The sequence below is a fragment of the Carex rostrata genome, chromosome 18 (genome assembly GCF_964058835.1).
Source record: "Carex rostrata chromosome 18, lpCarRost1.2, whole genome shotgun sequence".
In the NCBI taxonomy this organism is placed as follows: domain Eukaryota; kingdom Viridiplantae; phylum Streptophyta; class Magnoliopsida; order Poales; family Cyperaceae; genus Carex; species Carex rostrata.
Window position 1 is genome coordinate 8,812,258 of NC_135935.1, and position 16,331 is coordinate 8,828,588.

General features: G+C 36.0%; 1 protein-coding gene across 2 annotated transcripts; it reads left to right on the top strand.

Annotated features, from left to right (window-relative positions):
* Positions 1-6,735: 6,735 nt before the first annotated feature.
* On the top strand, positions 6,736-15,434 carry LOC144569360 (putative glucan endo-1,3-beta-glucosidase A6). 2 transcript variants are annotated; one of them, XM_078319666.1, is made up of 3 exons: positions 6,736-6,932; positions 7,279-8,589; positions 9,882-10,042. In XM_078319666.1, the coding sequence occupies exons 1-3, from the start codon at positions 6,872-6,874 to the stop codon at positions 9,917-9,919; spliced, it is 1,410 nt and encodes a 469-aa protein (XP_078175792.1). In that variant the 5' UTR covers positions 6,736-6,871; the 3' UTR covers positions 9,920-10,042. The 2 variants fall into 2 exon arrangements, with proteins under 2 accessions (XP_078175792.1, XP_078175793.1); XM_078319667.1 differs by lacking the exon at positions 9,882-10,042 and adding an exon at positions 15,370-15,434 and having other exon boundaries at positions 6,757-6,932.
* The last annotated feature ends 897 nt before the right edge of the window (positions 15,435-16,331 follow it).

Genomic DNA, 16,331 nt, shown 5'->3' on the forward strand with positions numbered 1-16,331 from the left:
CTAAATCATACCCAAAATCTATTTAAATGGGAAATTGATACCTCGAGAGCCTTCTATAGCCTCATACGAGCCTAAACAACCAATCAATTGAAAGAAATCACAAAGAAATCGAACGAAATCGATCTGGGACTCAATCGGTACCGATTGGTAATGTAGATGCCTATTCCGCCATCTCCGATGGTCACCGACGGTCGACAATGATACCAATAGACTCCTGACAGCTTCACGATCACAACCATGTCCTTGACCGGCGCCGCTGTGGCCTAGATCGGCCGGAAGGAGTTCATCGGGGAAGAACCCTAGCCGAGAAACCCTTCTGCACGAATCTTGAAGCAATCTCTGTGATTAACGGCCCATGTTCAAATCTATAAATCAAACGGCTCTTGACAGCATGAGACCCCTCTGTCAGTGGCTCAAATGAATTAAAATGACATGGCACTAATCTCAAAGCCCAAATGGATTAATCTAAAGCCCTGCACATTGGTTGATAGCCTAGTACACATCTCAAAGGCCCAAAGCCCGAATCTTGAAGGCCCAGCACCAATCTCAAAGCCTAGAAATGATTAAACAAACTTCTTTTACATATAAACCCCTCTGTTTATTTAAAATATGCAGAGAAACCCCCTATTAATTCACAAAGAGGCCCCTGTCAGAATAAAAACTTCTCAAACAAGCCCTTGAAGGCCCAAATTTCATTCCAGACCCTGTTAAAAGCCCAAATTACAGCCTCAGGTCCCTGGAAATTTACAAACAAGTCCCTGGAAGTACAAAATCTTCACAAATAAGTCCTTTCAAGTCCTTTTTGGCTATAACTTTTTCATACTAACTCCAAATCAACTCAAATCAGTCCCAAATGAACCCAAATTCAATTTTCTATAATTCTAAATAATATTTGAACATATCCATGTCCCACAAATAATAGGAAATGACCAAAATACCCTTCTCTCGACATATTTTTTTTTTTTTATAAAATTATAAAAATGACATCCAAGTGCTATTTTCATATTAAAAACGTATGAACGATATTTCTCAATAAATTTCTCATATTTTAAACATATGAAATCCACGTCTTCATGCATACATCATGACAATCAATCAAAACATGCCTATAAATTAAATGAGAACCAACCACATGACCAAAGCAGACCATACATGAGCCCTCTTAGCCTTATTATTCAATTCAATCTAAATAGGCATACATCCTGAAATGCTTGAGGTCTTCAGGTAGACCCGAAAGGTCTTTCTGATGTAATTAACGGCGGGGGCTTGCGCCGGCCGGGAGTAAAACGTCCTCGCAATCGAAAATAATAAAACCTCCGACAACCGATCATGAACGTAAGTTTGTCACAAGGGGTGAACCAGGAGGAATGCAGAAAGCAAATTCCGAGTGAATCCCTTCCCCTGAGTTCGGTAACCTGCTCACATTCGAAGAGATAGAGCACTGAACCCAGCTGGGAATATTTTCACTCACCCACACTTAAGACATCCCGCACCGTTAGCTAACCTGACGCCGTGCAACTTTCTGCGCCCTACAACTAGTTGTTAGATTTCAATAGTAGCTTTTGTAAATTAAGTGAAAAGTTTGATTTTTTTTTGCTACTTTAAACATTGAATTCTCTCTCTATATTTGAAGTTTCCAATCAATAAAATTCAATTCTATATCATCTCTTTTCACCTCTTTCTAGTGAATTGAACTCAATTCTTAATGTTGAATTGTTCTAATCATTGTCTTAAAGTTCAAGCATTTGATTCGAATTGATAAATATGATCTATTTATGAAATAATATTTGAAGATCAAATTTTACATTTTTTTACTATTTTTTTTATGTAGGTACAAAATAATATGATTTAGAAAATTTGGACCATCCGAAAGCAATAATTTTATGTTTGTTTAAAAAGTTAGAGAATTGTAAAAGATTTAAATTTGGTATAAATGTACATTTTCATACAAATATCATGTTCAACGATTCCAATTTGGCTACTTAAAACTTTAAAAATAGAGATATAAATTCATAGTGTGAGTCGATCCATAATATACTTATTACCATAGCCTCACTCTACATATATTATTTAGAAATCTTATTATTATAAATTTAAGTGTAGATATATGTATGCATAACCAATTTACCTGTTTTGTTCTGGCTAGAAATAAAGTTGCATAACTGTACTGTTTAAATCATTCAATACGATTTCGCATCCATATAAATATTAGTTTTAACTTTTAAGTAATCAAAGAGAGAATATTGAAAAGCAAAAGACAAACACAGAGGGAAAAAAAAAAGGTGAATTGAAAGCAAAAAGACCATCTTTCTCTCTTTTTTCCATGCTACCATACGTATCACTTTAGGCAAGGTTCCATGAAGTTTTCATTTTTCATCGATTCAATCCTTTTAAAAATAAAATTGTTACATCTTTATACATTCTTTTACCACATTTCATGATTTATGTTATACCAGGACTCTCTAGCTAGGAGGCGAAAAGAAAAATAGTTGTCACATATTAATATGTTGTGTCAGAAGGTTTTTGATTTATTCTCAAATCTACCTTAGATGATAATATATCATATTAATCTGACCTTCGTCCTCATTAATTTCACTTGTGAAAATTTTGAGAAAAAAAAAGCATCACTATAACAACATCATCATTATTGGACCGATTTGGTTTCTTACAAAGCACATATAATAAAGAAGAATAATTATAACAATCCCCCCACCCCTGTCCCCCCATTTATCCCCGCACTCTCTCTCTCTTCCTTAATTGTCATATTTCCTCACTTATTTGGCTAAAAATTTTCATTTATCCCCGCATTAAATTAGAGTCATTTAATACCAATCCCTGCATTAATTATGCTTTCCTCTAATAACAATTCCCGCATTAATTATTCCTTTAAAAACAATTTCCGCATTAATTATACTGTTATCTAATAACAATCCCCGTTAATAAATGTTTATTTGTTATTTCTGAGAAGTATTTATCCATGTAACATAAAGTATTTATCCATATAACATAAAGTATTTATCATTATGTCTGAGAGTATTTATCATTGATGTTTACTGTAAGTTGCAATTATGTTTGAGAAATATTTATCTATGTAACATAAAGTATTTATTCTTTATAATGAGAGTATTTATTATTATGTCTAAGAGTATTTATCACTGATGTTTTACTATAAGTGCAATTATGTTTGAGAAATATTTATCTATGTAACATAAAATATTTATTTTTGTAACATAGAGTATTTAACCATGTAACATAGAGTATTTATCATTATGTGTGAGAGTATTTATCATTGATGTTTTTACTGAAAATTACAATTATGTCTGAGAAGTATTTATCTATGTAACATAAAGTATTTATCATTATGTGTGAGAAGTATTTATCATTGGGTGAGGGGATTGTTTATTTAATGGTCCCCAGTTGTGCGGGGACAATCCAAAAAAAAGGAAATTTTGTGCGGGGATAACTGACAAGTATTTATGAGGAGAGTGTTTATTTAATGGTCCCCAGTTATGCGGGGACAATTCAAAAAAAAAGGAAATTTTGTGCGGGGACAATTAATGGATTGATTTATTCAGTCATGAATAGAGATCATTGCATAGGGATTAATACTTTGCAAATCCAGGATAAATACTTTGATGCTTTAAGTTAAATACTAACATTTTCTGCGGAGTATTAATGATTGAGCGGTCTCCCCCATGACTTTTTTGGCAGTTAGTGCGGGGTTTTTTGCGGGGATAGACTTGCGGGGATTGTTATCAGCGTCCAATAAAGAAAGGAGGAAGGAGTAGGTCTGATGCTCATTGAACATACTTTTGGTTACAATGGATTCCATAGCCGTTCGATCCGCTTTAAAATTTGTGTGCACAGATCTTAAAGCACATCGGACTATTTTGAAGTCCATCAAACCTACTCCGAAGTCCGAAGTGTGTGCGTATCCTCTGAGATATCTCATTCCTTGCGTGGCCGACGTGTCCGGTGGCTATTCAGGGATAACGCAGGGGCCAGAATTATTCAAGCTTTGAGATTCGCGGAGAATGTCATTGAACGGTTGAAATTATCCGAAAAGTCACGATGAATTCCTAAAAAAGGGGCAACTTTCAAAGTCCAAACAAAACAAGAATGTAATGTTAATGTACCTTCTTCTCCTCCAGTGATAGACAGCTCAGCTCATAATGCAAGAAAGGGGCATGAAATTACATAACACTGTATAACAGACATTCATTCCTTGATATTTTCAAAAGTTTCGTACAAAAGAAAAAAAGAAAAGAAAAGAAAAAGAGACAAATTAACGCGGAAACGTATCAGAGGGGGTTGGATTCATTGAACAGCCCATCTGCAGAGGATACGCATTCAAATTCAGATCCGGTACAATACCTCACTAGGTAAAAATGAGATCCCAGTCCCTTTTTACAATAACTTCATCTGAATAGCTGCGTGAAATCCTGTCGAGAATTATAAAAAAATTTAGGGGTATCGAACATATTTTTAATGAATAAAAAAAATTAAAGTTCGGAATGTATTTGTTAGAACTTAAATATTTAAGCTAGCCTCTCATGACATTGTTTTCTTAAACCAACAAAGAAAAATTAACTTAAAAGGTGGATATATAGCTCTGAAATGGGTTTTCCATTGAAACCGAATCGTCTGCCCCCCGGGGGCAGGAAATTCCTGCCCCCAGAGCCTCTGCGGGGTGGAACCGGGGTGGGACCAGTTACTGTTTAAGAGTTTAACTATTGTTACTATTTTTAAATGAGCCCCACCCGCAGAGACTCTGGGGGCAGGAATTTCCTGCCCTCCGGGAGGCAGACGATTCGGTCTCTTTTCCATTGACCATTGTGATATGATATGATATTCTTCCATATATAAATGGAGAATCACATGTGATATTATAGTTTATTCAGATTGAATTAATGGTCTGTATTATACAGCACTTGAAAGCTATCCATGCAAGCTGTCTATTTTTAACAGAATACTTAACCAAGTACGACCAAATCAGGTCTATTTTACAAAATACATGGTATAAGGCTGCCATGTGATAATATCATAATGCAAACATATCACACAAAAAATTAGTGATGGAATCCATGACACAACTCATTAATGAAAAAAGAAAATAAGAAAAAGAGTTCAGACTAAAGAAAGCATGCATGACAAGGGAAAAAGCCCTTCAACAATTCCATTATGCATCTTCTTATAAAGGAAATTGCTTTAAGCTTTAATTATGATATAGTAGCTTTTAATTATTTTTATAATTTAAACAGTGGTTCGTTAGTAACAATAAATATTTTAATGAAAATATTCAGAACTAAACCTTTGTAAACTAATCCAAAACATTAAAATTTTGTGCATGATTCACATTTTCATTTTAGTTCCTCCTTATTTATTTCATTCAGTTTCCTTAGTTCCTAAAGATCTTTTTATTTATCTCGTACCTTTTCCAGTTTCTTTATTATTTTATTTTTAGAATTGTTTCTATCATATAAAAAAAAAAATACTTTCTCTCTCTTTAATCTTTCATGACATGTATATGAATATTTTACTTAAATCTATGCTTGTTTCTATATTTTGATCTAGATAAACAGTCAAAAAATGTCAGAATGCTTTTAAATTATAATGCACAGGAAAAGATTAAGTATGCATAAAATTTTAATGTGTCCTAAAATATGAAATAGCTAGCACTTGTTCTTCCTTGCTTATCAAATCAGAAAACGAAATGCATATTCATTTCCTCCTAGCTATCATTTGTTTTAAGATATATATTTTCTCAAAACTGAATTATTAGACCAAGTATAACGAAGTATTTCAGCAGAACCAAAACATAATCCCTATCCCCATAACTCCATCAGCCGGAGACCCAGAGTCAACAACAATGCCATCCAGATCCAGCCAGGGGGTTTTGCAACGGCATGCCTAATGTTTACTATATTTGCAACTTCAACCACATTCTTCTTTTGATTGTTTGCAACTTGCCAACTTGCAAGTTCACAACTAACTCTAAATTTCATGATAATTTTGGAATGTAACTGTTATTACAGTAGGCAAATGTTTAGATTATTCCTGTAACTGTGTAACTGTATGTAGCTTTGTGTAAATAGAGTGGTTGTGAATACTTATTGTACATAACTGTATGTAGCTTTGTGCAAGTTAACAACTTCTTCTTTTTCCGTTTACCTTTTCCTTTGTGTAAATAGAGTGGTTGTGAATACTTATTGTACATAAACTTTTTTTTATCAATATATTGTTGGTCTAGGCCAACCTTCAAAAAAAAAAAAAAAAAAAAAAAACTGTATGTAGCTTCTTCCTTTTTTCAAGTTCAAATTAAAGTCATAAAACTAAAATGTAATTATATTTTCATTTTGGACTGTCACTATTTTATTAGAGCATTTTAGTGAAACGCTATCCTTTGCGGAGGTTTTACCTGCGGTACTGCGGTGGTTTTGATCTGGTCCGTTCGTTTCGGATCGGACGGGCTAGATTAAGGGTTCACCAAATTTTGAGTTTTTTTAAAATTTAAACAAGATCTGATCTGATCCGTCCGATCCGAAACGAACGGACCAGATCAAAACCACCGCACAGCACCGCAGGTAAAACCTCCACAGAGGATACGCTCTAGCATTTTAGTTGGGTCAAAAAAGTAACCTAACGGTAGCGTACTGAACTAAAAATATATAAAGTATGTGGTGTTTTACGCAAATGAGGTGAATTTATTTATATTCAATGCATTCTTTCCATTCCAACCCTCTGATGTTTGCCCCGCTATAAAGTTTCCATTAATGAACTCCAGAATCTAAGAGTACCCCTCTCCCGAAGAAAAACAACGGTCAAGTTTCTCTCGCTTCTCTCCCTCCTGCTCAAAACTCGAAGCACAAAGATGCGCCTTCATTGTCTTCTCTCTCTTCTCCCGCTTCTTCTCTTCTCTCTCTCCTCTCCAGGTAAGAATCCTCTCAGCCTCCTTACCAGCTCTGGAAATTTGGTTTTTTTTTTCTTTTTCTTTTTTGTTTACATATCTTTGGAAATTTTCATTCTTGCTAACATGCCTTGAGGTTGAAGGTGTTTGAGCTAATTTTTTTTTTCTGGAGGATCTGTATCTAAAACTCGTTTCCTTTTCTCAGCTTCCATTTGAGTTTGGACGGTGTTGAATAATCTAATTTGAATAGTTTTTCAGGGGAGAATTGAATATTTAAAATTAAAATCCATTGCACGAGACGAGTAACCGTTAAAGTGGGTCCCAGCTGGCCAACAATAAACTCTAACCAATCTCTCTCATTCTTCATACAGCACATGGCTCGAGGTTGAATGGAATCGGTGTGAACTACGGGACGCTAGGCGACAACCTCCCCTCCCCGGCAAAGTCTGTCCGGCTCATCCGTGCGCTGAACGCCGGGTACGTGAAGATTTACGATGCCAATGCCACTATCCTCTCCGCGCTGGCTGGAACAGGTTTACGCGTGTCCATCATGGTACGCAACGAGATCATACCTGACATTGCTGCCAACCAGTCGGCTGCTGAAGCGTGGGTCTCCACGAATGTGTTGCCTTTTCGCCGAAACACGAGGATACTATATTTGCTTGTCGGGAACGAGATACTTTCAGACTACTCCATTCAGAATTCCACGTGGCAGGCTGTGGTGCCAGCAATGCAGAACCTCCACCGGGCCTTGAAATCCCATTCAATCCGCAACATCAAGCTTGGGACCACAATCCTCACGGATGCGTTGTCTGTTTCCGCCCCGCCTTCTTCTGGAACCTTCAGGCCAGACATCGCTGAGCCCGTGCTCCGGCCCCTCTTGACCTTCCTTCGCAAGACCAACTCCTACTTCTTTGTTGATGCCTACCCGTACTTTGTCTGGTCGGCAAACTATACTGCCATCTCCCTGGACTACGCACTGTTTCGTGCGGGCCCCAGTTTGTACCGCACAGACCCTGTCAGCAAGCTGGTGTACACCAACCTGCTCGATGAGATGTTGGATTCTGTTATTGCTGCCATGGGGAAGTTGGGTTTTAATGATGTTAAACTAGCTGTGGCCGAGACCGGGTGGCCAAATGGGGGTGATGTAGACCAAATCGGTGGCAATGTATATAATGCAGCCACGTATAATAGAAATTTGGCACGGAGGATGGCTGGGAAGCCAGGTACGCCGGCCAGGCCCAGGGTTAACATGCCAGTCTTTGTTTTTTCATTGTATAATGAGAATAAAAAGCCGGGTCCCGGCACTGAGAGGCACTGGGGGATGTATTACCCAAACTCGAAGCCAATTTACCAAGTGGATCTTTCTGGGAGGAGGCCGATGGAGTCATACCCACCATTACCATTGGCAAATAATAATTCTCCATACAAGGGGCCAATATGGTGTGTTTATGCTGGGGGTAAGAATGCAAATGTGACAGAGTTGAGTGGGGCATTGCAGTATGCCTGTGGACAAGGGAACGGCACGTGCAATGCGATACAGTCCAGTGGCAAGTGTTATCGACCCAACAGTTTGGCGGTACATGCCAGCTGGGCATTCAATTTGTACTGGCAGCAGTTTAGGAAATCAGGCGGTACATGCTACTTTAATGGGTTTGCCGCACAGACTGCCAAGGATCCAAGTAAGCTAATTGTTCCCTCCCTCTTAATTTTTGCATATTTCCTTCTGCAGAGCGTTTCTAGTTAGTAACACAATTGGGGTCATAAATGAGTGCATGATTAATTGTATTTAGGCTCCTAGGAAACCAATTGTTCAAGAAAACCTCCTTGCGATTGCAAATATATGTTACATGTGTGTTTGACCCTCTTTTAGTGTCTAATTGTATAATAGTCCCTTCACCAGTTCACCCATTTTAATATCTCTTGAACCCTTGGCGAGTGGTTAATGCCTAAGCAGTAAATAATCAAACTTCATTGATGTGGAAACTCGAACAGAAAAGACTTGACTGACATGCACAATAGCCTTGTCAGCTATGCCAAAATATGAAAGCAACACACTACCTTCTATCTCTTGCCAGAAGGTTCTTGTGCAAATTATTCGGATCTTATGTGACCTTAGGTTCTAGCAAAGTGTGTTGGCTGTTGCTCATAGGAACTCCGGTTTTGTTACTAATGAATGGTACTGGGATTAGGTCTAGTTTAAGAGCAATTATACTAGAGAATAGTGCTTGTTAATTTAACACAACAACCTTCTCATAGCTTGTCTATTGAATTGAATGTATTTAGTTTGGTCAGTACTCACTTCTTGATATGCTGTTTCACCATAGAATAGCTAGAGAAAACTTGAATTGAGCTTTTTTCTCCTTAGTGTGTCTCGATTGCGTCTTTCACAGATCAATAATTGATCTTTTGAAAGTTCTGGCTCAGAGTTAAGTCAACATTTGTTTTTTGCCTCCCTAAAATGATAGGTTTCACTTTCTAAAAAGAGAGATATTTTTTTCCTCATGTGTACCAAATTCAATATGAGGAATCAAACTTTCAGTTTGGCATTTAGGAGGCATTGTAGCTAGTCATCTTGATCAAGTTTGACAGTATTTGTTCTTTCTATGTACCAAGTAGGCTGACTGATTCAGCATAAGTCCAAAAGTAGCTCATAGAATAAATCTCCAAATAGAATATCCATATTATCGAACTTATTTGGTACATGATGTAGATAGATAGCAGCTTACCAGGATTACTTCAATTAGAAAATCAGTCTTTAAAAATTGAAATCAAATTGTAAATACGGATAAGGTTTGGTTGGTGAAACTGCTTTGAATCAAAATCAATTACCAATGATTATTTGGTAATGAACAAAAAATCCAGCAGTTGCGATCAACATTATAATACCAATCTGATCTTTTGGTTTTGTTTTTTTATCTGTTGTTTTTCATATTTGCCTCTAAGAAAAGCTTTTTTTATTTTATTTTTGTAGGTTATGGGTCTTGCAGATATCCAAGTTCTTTGAATTAAGGAAGCCCCCTTATTTCTTTTCCCTTCTTCTACAAGACTACAAAGCTGGACTACAAAGAAGAAACAATTATTTTTGCTCTTATTCAGTATCTTTACCTTAGTTATCAATGTTTTGGCCTCCTTTAGTTTTGCTTTTCCTTTTTAGAAACTTTTTAGAGTAGAGATGACAATTAAGAACGTTGCAAAAGCTCTTAAAGTTAAGAATGAGGAAATTAATATCCATCGCTACAACAACAACTTATCATTGCTCCGGAATCAGGATTCAATAGACACCAGACCAAATTCCATCTGGGATATACGTGTACGCTTTCTATTTCAACGTATTTGAACGGTTGAGATTTTCCGGAAAAAACGCTCAAGAATTCGTGCAACAAAGGGTCATGAAATTAAATAACACTATAACGGCCATTCTATTTCTATCCTTATACTTTAAAACATTCGAACAAAAATAAATATATCACTACGTCGGAAATAAATCTGCTACAATCCTCATCGTAATAGTAACCCTACAATCACTTTTTTTTTTTCCGAATCCTACAGTTTATTTTTTTGGAGAACGAATCTTATAGCAACTTTTTTCAGAACTTTTATATACACACATCTCAAAACAATTCAACGGTTGAATTCCAAAAAAAAAAAAGAATTGTAGGATTACTATTCATTGATGAAGGATTGTAGCAGATTTATTTGCTCACTACATGACTGGACTGGATAAGTCATATTAAATGACAAGATACAACATTACGAAACAATCGAATATATAATATTTCCAAGTAACTTCATCAGACTCCTACAACAATTGACCGAAATTTTTATAAATATCCAAAATTTATATCAAATTTCACAGAATAAACACGTTTTCAATAAAATTCTGAAAATAACCAATTCGCCAATTATTTGGTGGATTTGAATTCCCGAAATTTCAATAGAAAACAAGATTTCTGATTTTTTTAATTAATAGAAAATGTTATGATCTTTTTATTTTTTATTGAAATATTAGAAATACTTTTATTTTTTTTGAAAAATAGATGATATACTATAAAATTGAATTTACTAGAAAGATTATGACAAATAACTCAGATCAATATTTTTCAGGAAGGATTTTTTGCGGTTGTAAATCGTGAGATGTTGGATCTGGATAACGTGAAGTAATAATTAGATAATAGTACCAAGGTTGGAGCGTCATATACTCATAGTCTCATATTGATATTTAATAAAATAAAATAAGTACAGCCAAATCACTAATTAGGTCCAATTGGAATAACGATATTTAATTAAGTTGCAACTAACTACCACATTTTTTTTGCCAGACCAACGGAACCATTTCAACTTTCAAGCATGCACCCAGAACATATAACATATAGGATAACAAACCATAACATAACATATTAGCTTTCATTAAAAAAAATATTAGCTTACATTAAAAGTATAAGGCTGCGATGTGACAATCACATTATGCAAACATACCAAAAAAAAAAAAAAAGATTTCCATAAAAGTTATTTTTCAAAACTTCTAGCGGCAAAAAATTGCATTATTAGACGATGAATCCGTTGGATTTACTGATTCAACTGTTAATTTTGAAAAATAAAATAAAATAAAATAAAATAAAATAAAATAAAATAAAGCGAGTATTTATCACGTGGGCATATGGGATACCGAGGATTAAATATTGTTAAAAATTTAATCAATGACTTGGAGTCTTGGATTCACGGGTTCCTAAGCATTATATATTATATGCACATGGCCCACACACAGTGACCAGATCGATGTCAATATGGAGATTAGCATTTGAAACAAAACTGCTATACGATGGAAAATATTCTATGCAAATGATTAAATTATTTCTGTTTATATGTAATTTGTATGCATATTTCTTTTTCAAGTTCAAATTGAAGTTAAATAAAAATAAAATGTATTTAAATTGCCTCTTTTCAGTCTTGAGTTAAATTTTTTTTACATTTGACCTTAATGTTAAAGATATACAAATAGCGTACTTAGCCATAGTAACAAGACTCGCGATTTATTCGCGTTTAATTCGTTTTTTTGACGTTTTCAAACCGAACTCCGAATAAAATACAAAAAATTTATAATACGTTTTATTCATGAATAAAACGCGAATCACGAATTATTCGTGAGAAAAACGTGAAAAAAAATGTCAAGATTTTTTTGTGAACTTTTTTTTATTTTTTGCTGGGGTTTTGTTTTGGAGATTTTTTTTTTCTTTCTTATTGTACAAATTATTCCCGAATTATACCCGAATCACGAGTTTTTGAACCCGCTGAACCGAATCCGAACTTTTCGTTTGTAACTATGTACTCAGCTACAAATACCAAATGTATGTGGTGTTTTTTTGCAAATGAGGAGAATTTATATATATGCATTCTTTGAGTGATGATGCCCCTCCTATAAAGCTATAAAGCTATAAAGCAATGCATCCATCAATGAACTCCAAAATCCAAGACCCCACTACATCTACTTCATTTCCTCCGATTCAAAACTCGAAGGTCGAAGCACAAAGATGCGCCTTGATTGTCTTCTCTTTCTTCTCCCACTGCTTCTCTTCTCTCTCTCCTCTCCAGGTAACAACGCATACAATGCCTCCTCTCCTCATTTATGGGAAAAACCAGCACTGGGTATTTGGGTTTTATTTTTATTTTTGTACATATCTTTGGAAAAGTTCATTCTTGCTGACATTCCTTAAGGTTCAAGATGCTTGTGTAAAATTCTTTTTTCAGGAGGACATTTATCTAAAACCCGTTTCCTTTCCTCAGATTCCATTTGAGTTTCACAAATTGCCCAGCTTCTTTTCATTGGTATATAAAAATTTGATTATAAATTTATACACCGTGCGAAGTTTCAGATAAATGCAATTGAATGAGTTTACTGAGACACCTTTACTAGCATTTCGGTGCAAAGAGTCGAAGTTGGTAAGCGATATTTTAAATTAAAAATGTTCGCGGTCACTATCAAATAATCAAATTTGAATAGTTTCAGGGGAGAATTTGATGTTTATATATCCTTATTATTGCACGAGTACCTTTATGTCGAGAGAAAATATTTCACGGTTTGTTCGGATACTGTGTTTTAGCATGAAATTGTTTTTTTTTTAATCTTTATTTCCATCTTTTTAAAAGTATTTGAAAAAAATCTAGATCAAACTAAATTATTTTTTTTCTACATTTTCTCATTTCATACCTCTCCACTTTTCAAATAAAATAATATTGAATGCATTAATGCTCCGCGTTAGATAAATTATACCTGTTTCTGCCATCTATATATATATTTTTTTTACAATAACCCATCTCTATTCTCCGTATGCCACAGCACATGGCTCGAAGAAGTTAAATGGACTCGGTGTGAACTATGGCACACTAGGCAACAACCTGCCCTCCCCCGCACAGTCTGTCCAGCTCATCCGTGTGCTGAATGCCGGGTCCGTGAAGATTTATGATGCCAATGCCACTATCCTCTCTGCGTTGGCTGGAACCGGTTTGGGTGCATCCATCATGGTGCCCAATCAGATCTTACCTGACATTGCTGCTAACCAGTCAGCTGCCGACGCGTGGATCTGCACAAATGTGTTGCCTTTCCGAAACACGAGGATACTGTATTTGCTTGTCGGGAACGAGATACTTTCAGACTACTCCATCAAGAACTCCACGTGGCAGGTAACTTCAGTTGTATCAGTAATAAGCAGTAAGCACGCCTCCAAATTATTATAGCAGATTGACTACAAGACAAATAGCTCCGCATAGCAATCTCCATCTAATATTTCAATTTAATTTAATTTTATTTGTGATGGGTTTTAAACGATTTTTGAGTTTAAGCATTCTAACCTGGGAGGAGGGTTCAATTTGATATGCAGAGAAAAGTAAGCTACATTTCATTTTTGCTTGGTACAGGCTGTGGTGCCAGCAATGAAGAACCTCCACCGGGCCATGAAATCCCATTCAATCAGCAACATTAAGCTCGGGACGACACTTGCCATGGATCTGGTATCCGTTTCTGGTATTTCTGGCCCACCTTCTTCTGGAACATTCCGGCCAGACGTTGCTGAGTCTGTGATCCGGCCTCTCTTGACCTTCCTTCGCGAGACCCGCTCCTACTACTTTGTTAATGCCTACCCCTACTTTGCCTGGTCAGCAAACCATACCACCATCTCCTTAGATTATGCACTGTTTCAGGCTGGTCCCAGTTTGTACTACACAGACCCTGTCACCAAGCTGGTGTACACCAACCTACTTGATCAGATGTTGGATTCTGTAATTGCTGCCATGAAGAATTTGGGTTTTAATGACGTTAAACTAGTTGTGGCCGAGACCGGGTGGCCAAATGGGGGTGATTTAGACCAAATCGGTGCCAATGTGCATAATGCAGCCGTGTACAATAGAAATTTAGCATTGAGGATGGCTGGTAAGCTGGGTACACCAGCCAGGCCTAGGGTTAACATGCCGGTCTTTGTTTTTGCATTGTATAATGAGAATATAAAGGGAGGTCCTGGCACTGAGAGGCACTGGGGGATGTATTACCCGAATTCCAAGCTAGTTTACGAAATAGATCTTTCTGGTAGGAGGCCACTGGAGTCATACCCACCATTACCATTGGCAAATAATAATTCTCCGTACCAGGGGCCAATATGGTGTGTTTTTGCAGGGGGTAAGAATGTCAATATGACAGAGTTGAATGAGGAATTGCGGCATGCATGTGAACAAGGGAACGGCACGTGCAATGCGATACAGCCCAGTGGCAAGTGTTATCAACCCAACAGTCTGACAGCACATGCCAGCTGGGCATTCAATTTGTACTGGCAGCAGTTTAGAAAATCCAACACAGCATGCTACTTCAATGGGCTTGCCACGCAGACAACCAAGGATCCAAGTAAATTGTTCCCTTTTAATTTTTACATATATTTCCTTTCACAGAAAACCGTGTTGAATATTTGAGCCTGGGTCAATGTTACAAATGAATGTTTGGTAATTAACCAAAAATTCAACAGGTTTTATCAGCAGTACTATAAAACCAATCAGCACTTTATAAAATTTCGATTGGTACTGGTACCCTCAGAAATTGGTTACTTCACCTCATGGCTGATCTAGTACTGGTTGGTCGTGCACAGTATAAATTTTTTTTTGGAATTTCGAATCACAGCCAATTACCTATCATGACATTATCATACCGAGAATAAAGAAGGGGGCTCTTGTTAGACAAACACACCAAATAATCAATACTGCAGAACAAAATATTGAATGAACAAATGAAACAGTAAAAATATTAATTTTAACCACAGATTTTGCCCATATTTGGCATGTTCTATATCTAGTAATCAATCAGTTGGTGGAATTGTACAATAATGGTAGCAATTTTGTATTTATATCTGAACTTTTGTTTTTGCTTTCTTATCGGTTTTATTTCATATTTGTATCTAATAAAACCTATATATTTTGTGTAGGTTATGGATCTTGCAGATTTCCAAGTTCTTTGAATTAAGAAGTAGAAATTATTCTTTTTGCTTTTATTCCGTCTTTAGTTGGGTAGTCATGGATATTTTGCACCCTTTTAGTTTTTTTTTTTTTTCATTTTTTTTTTTTTTTTTTGAGAGTCGACATTATAACCGTTGGAAAAAAACTCCTAAAGTAAGCATGGGGATTTGTGTTTAATACACAGCACAGGTTATCTTTTATCAGATAGATGCATCTTGCATCTTGCATCTGCATATATTAATTCTTATAGATCATGCTCTATATATGTCTATGTAAATTTTCGTATTGTATCGAACATTACCCCGCTGACCCGTCAAAGCCGGAACAACATCGAATTGCAGTACAAGATTGGCTCAGCAAAGCAAAGATTCAAATTATGAATTGGTAGTAATAATAGTATTTAACATACAATAGTTAACAATGATATGAAAAGTGCGCCATTAAACTGCCTTTCGTAACGAAGCATTGTGCTGGTGCTGGATACTGCATGACACTAATTAAGGGCATTTTCGGGTAATGAGGATTTTTATGGGAATTAGGCGAATATTAAAACAGTGGTCCTAACGGTGTTCAAGTCAAAGGCAGCTAGTTCGAGTTTTTGACGGAGGATTGATATTAATTAATGAGTGAGTCTATGGTACTATGCATATCACGGGTTGGTCCGTGTTACGGCTCAATATTTGAGTTTTAAAAATTTTAATGGTTGATCCGAACCGTTCATCTTATTCTCCATATTAATATGTATTTGGAGACCAAATTTTACATTTTTTTAAATTTTTTTACTATTTTTTTAGATATTTAGAAAATCACTTGATATGAAAATTCTGGACCATCCAAAAACAGTGATTAAACATTGAATTTAGATCCAGACCGTCTAATCTGTTTTGTACGAAATATTCAAGCAATTCTGCCTTGTTAGCCCCGATTCTGA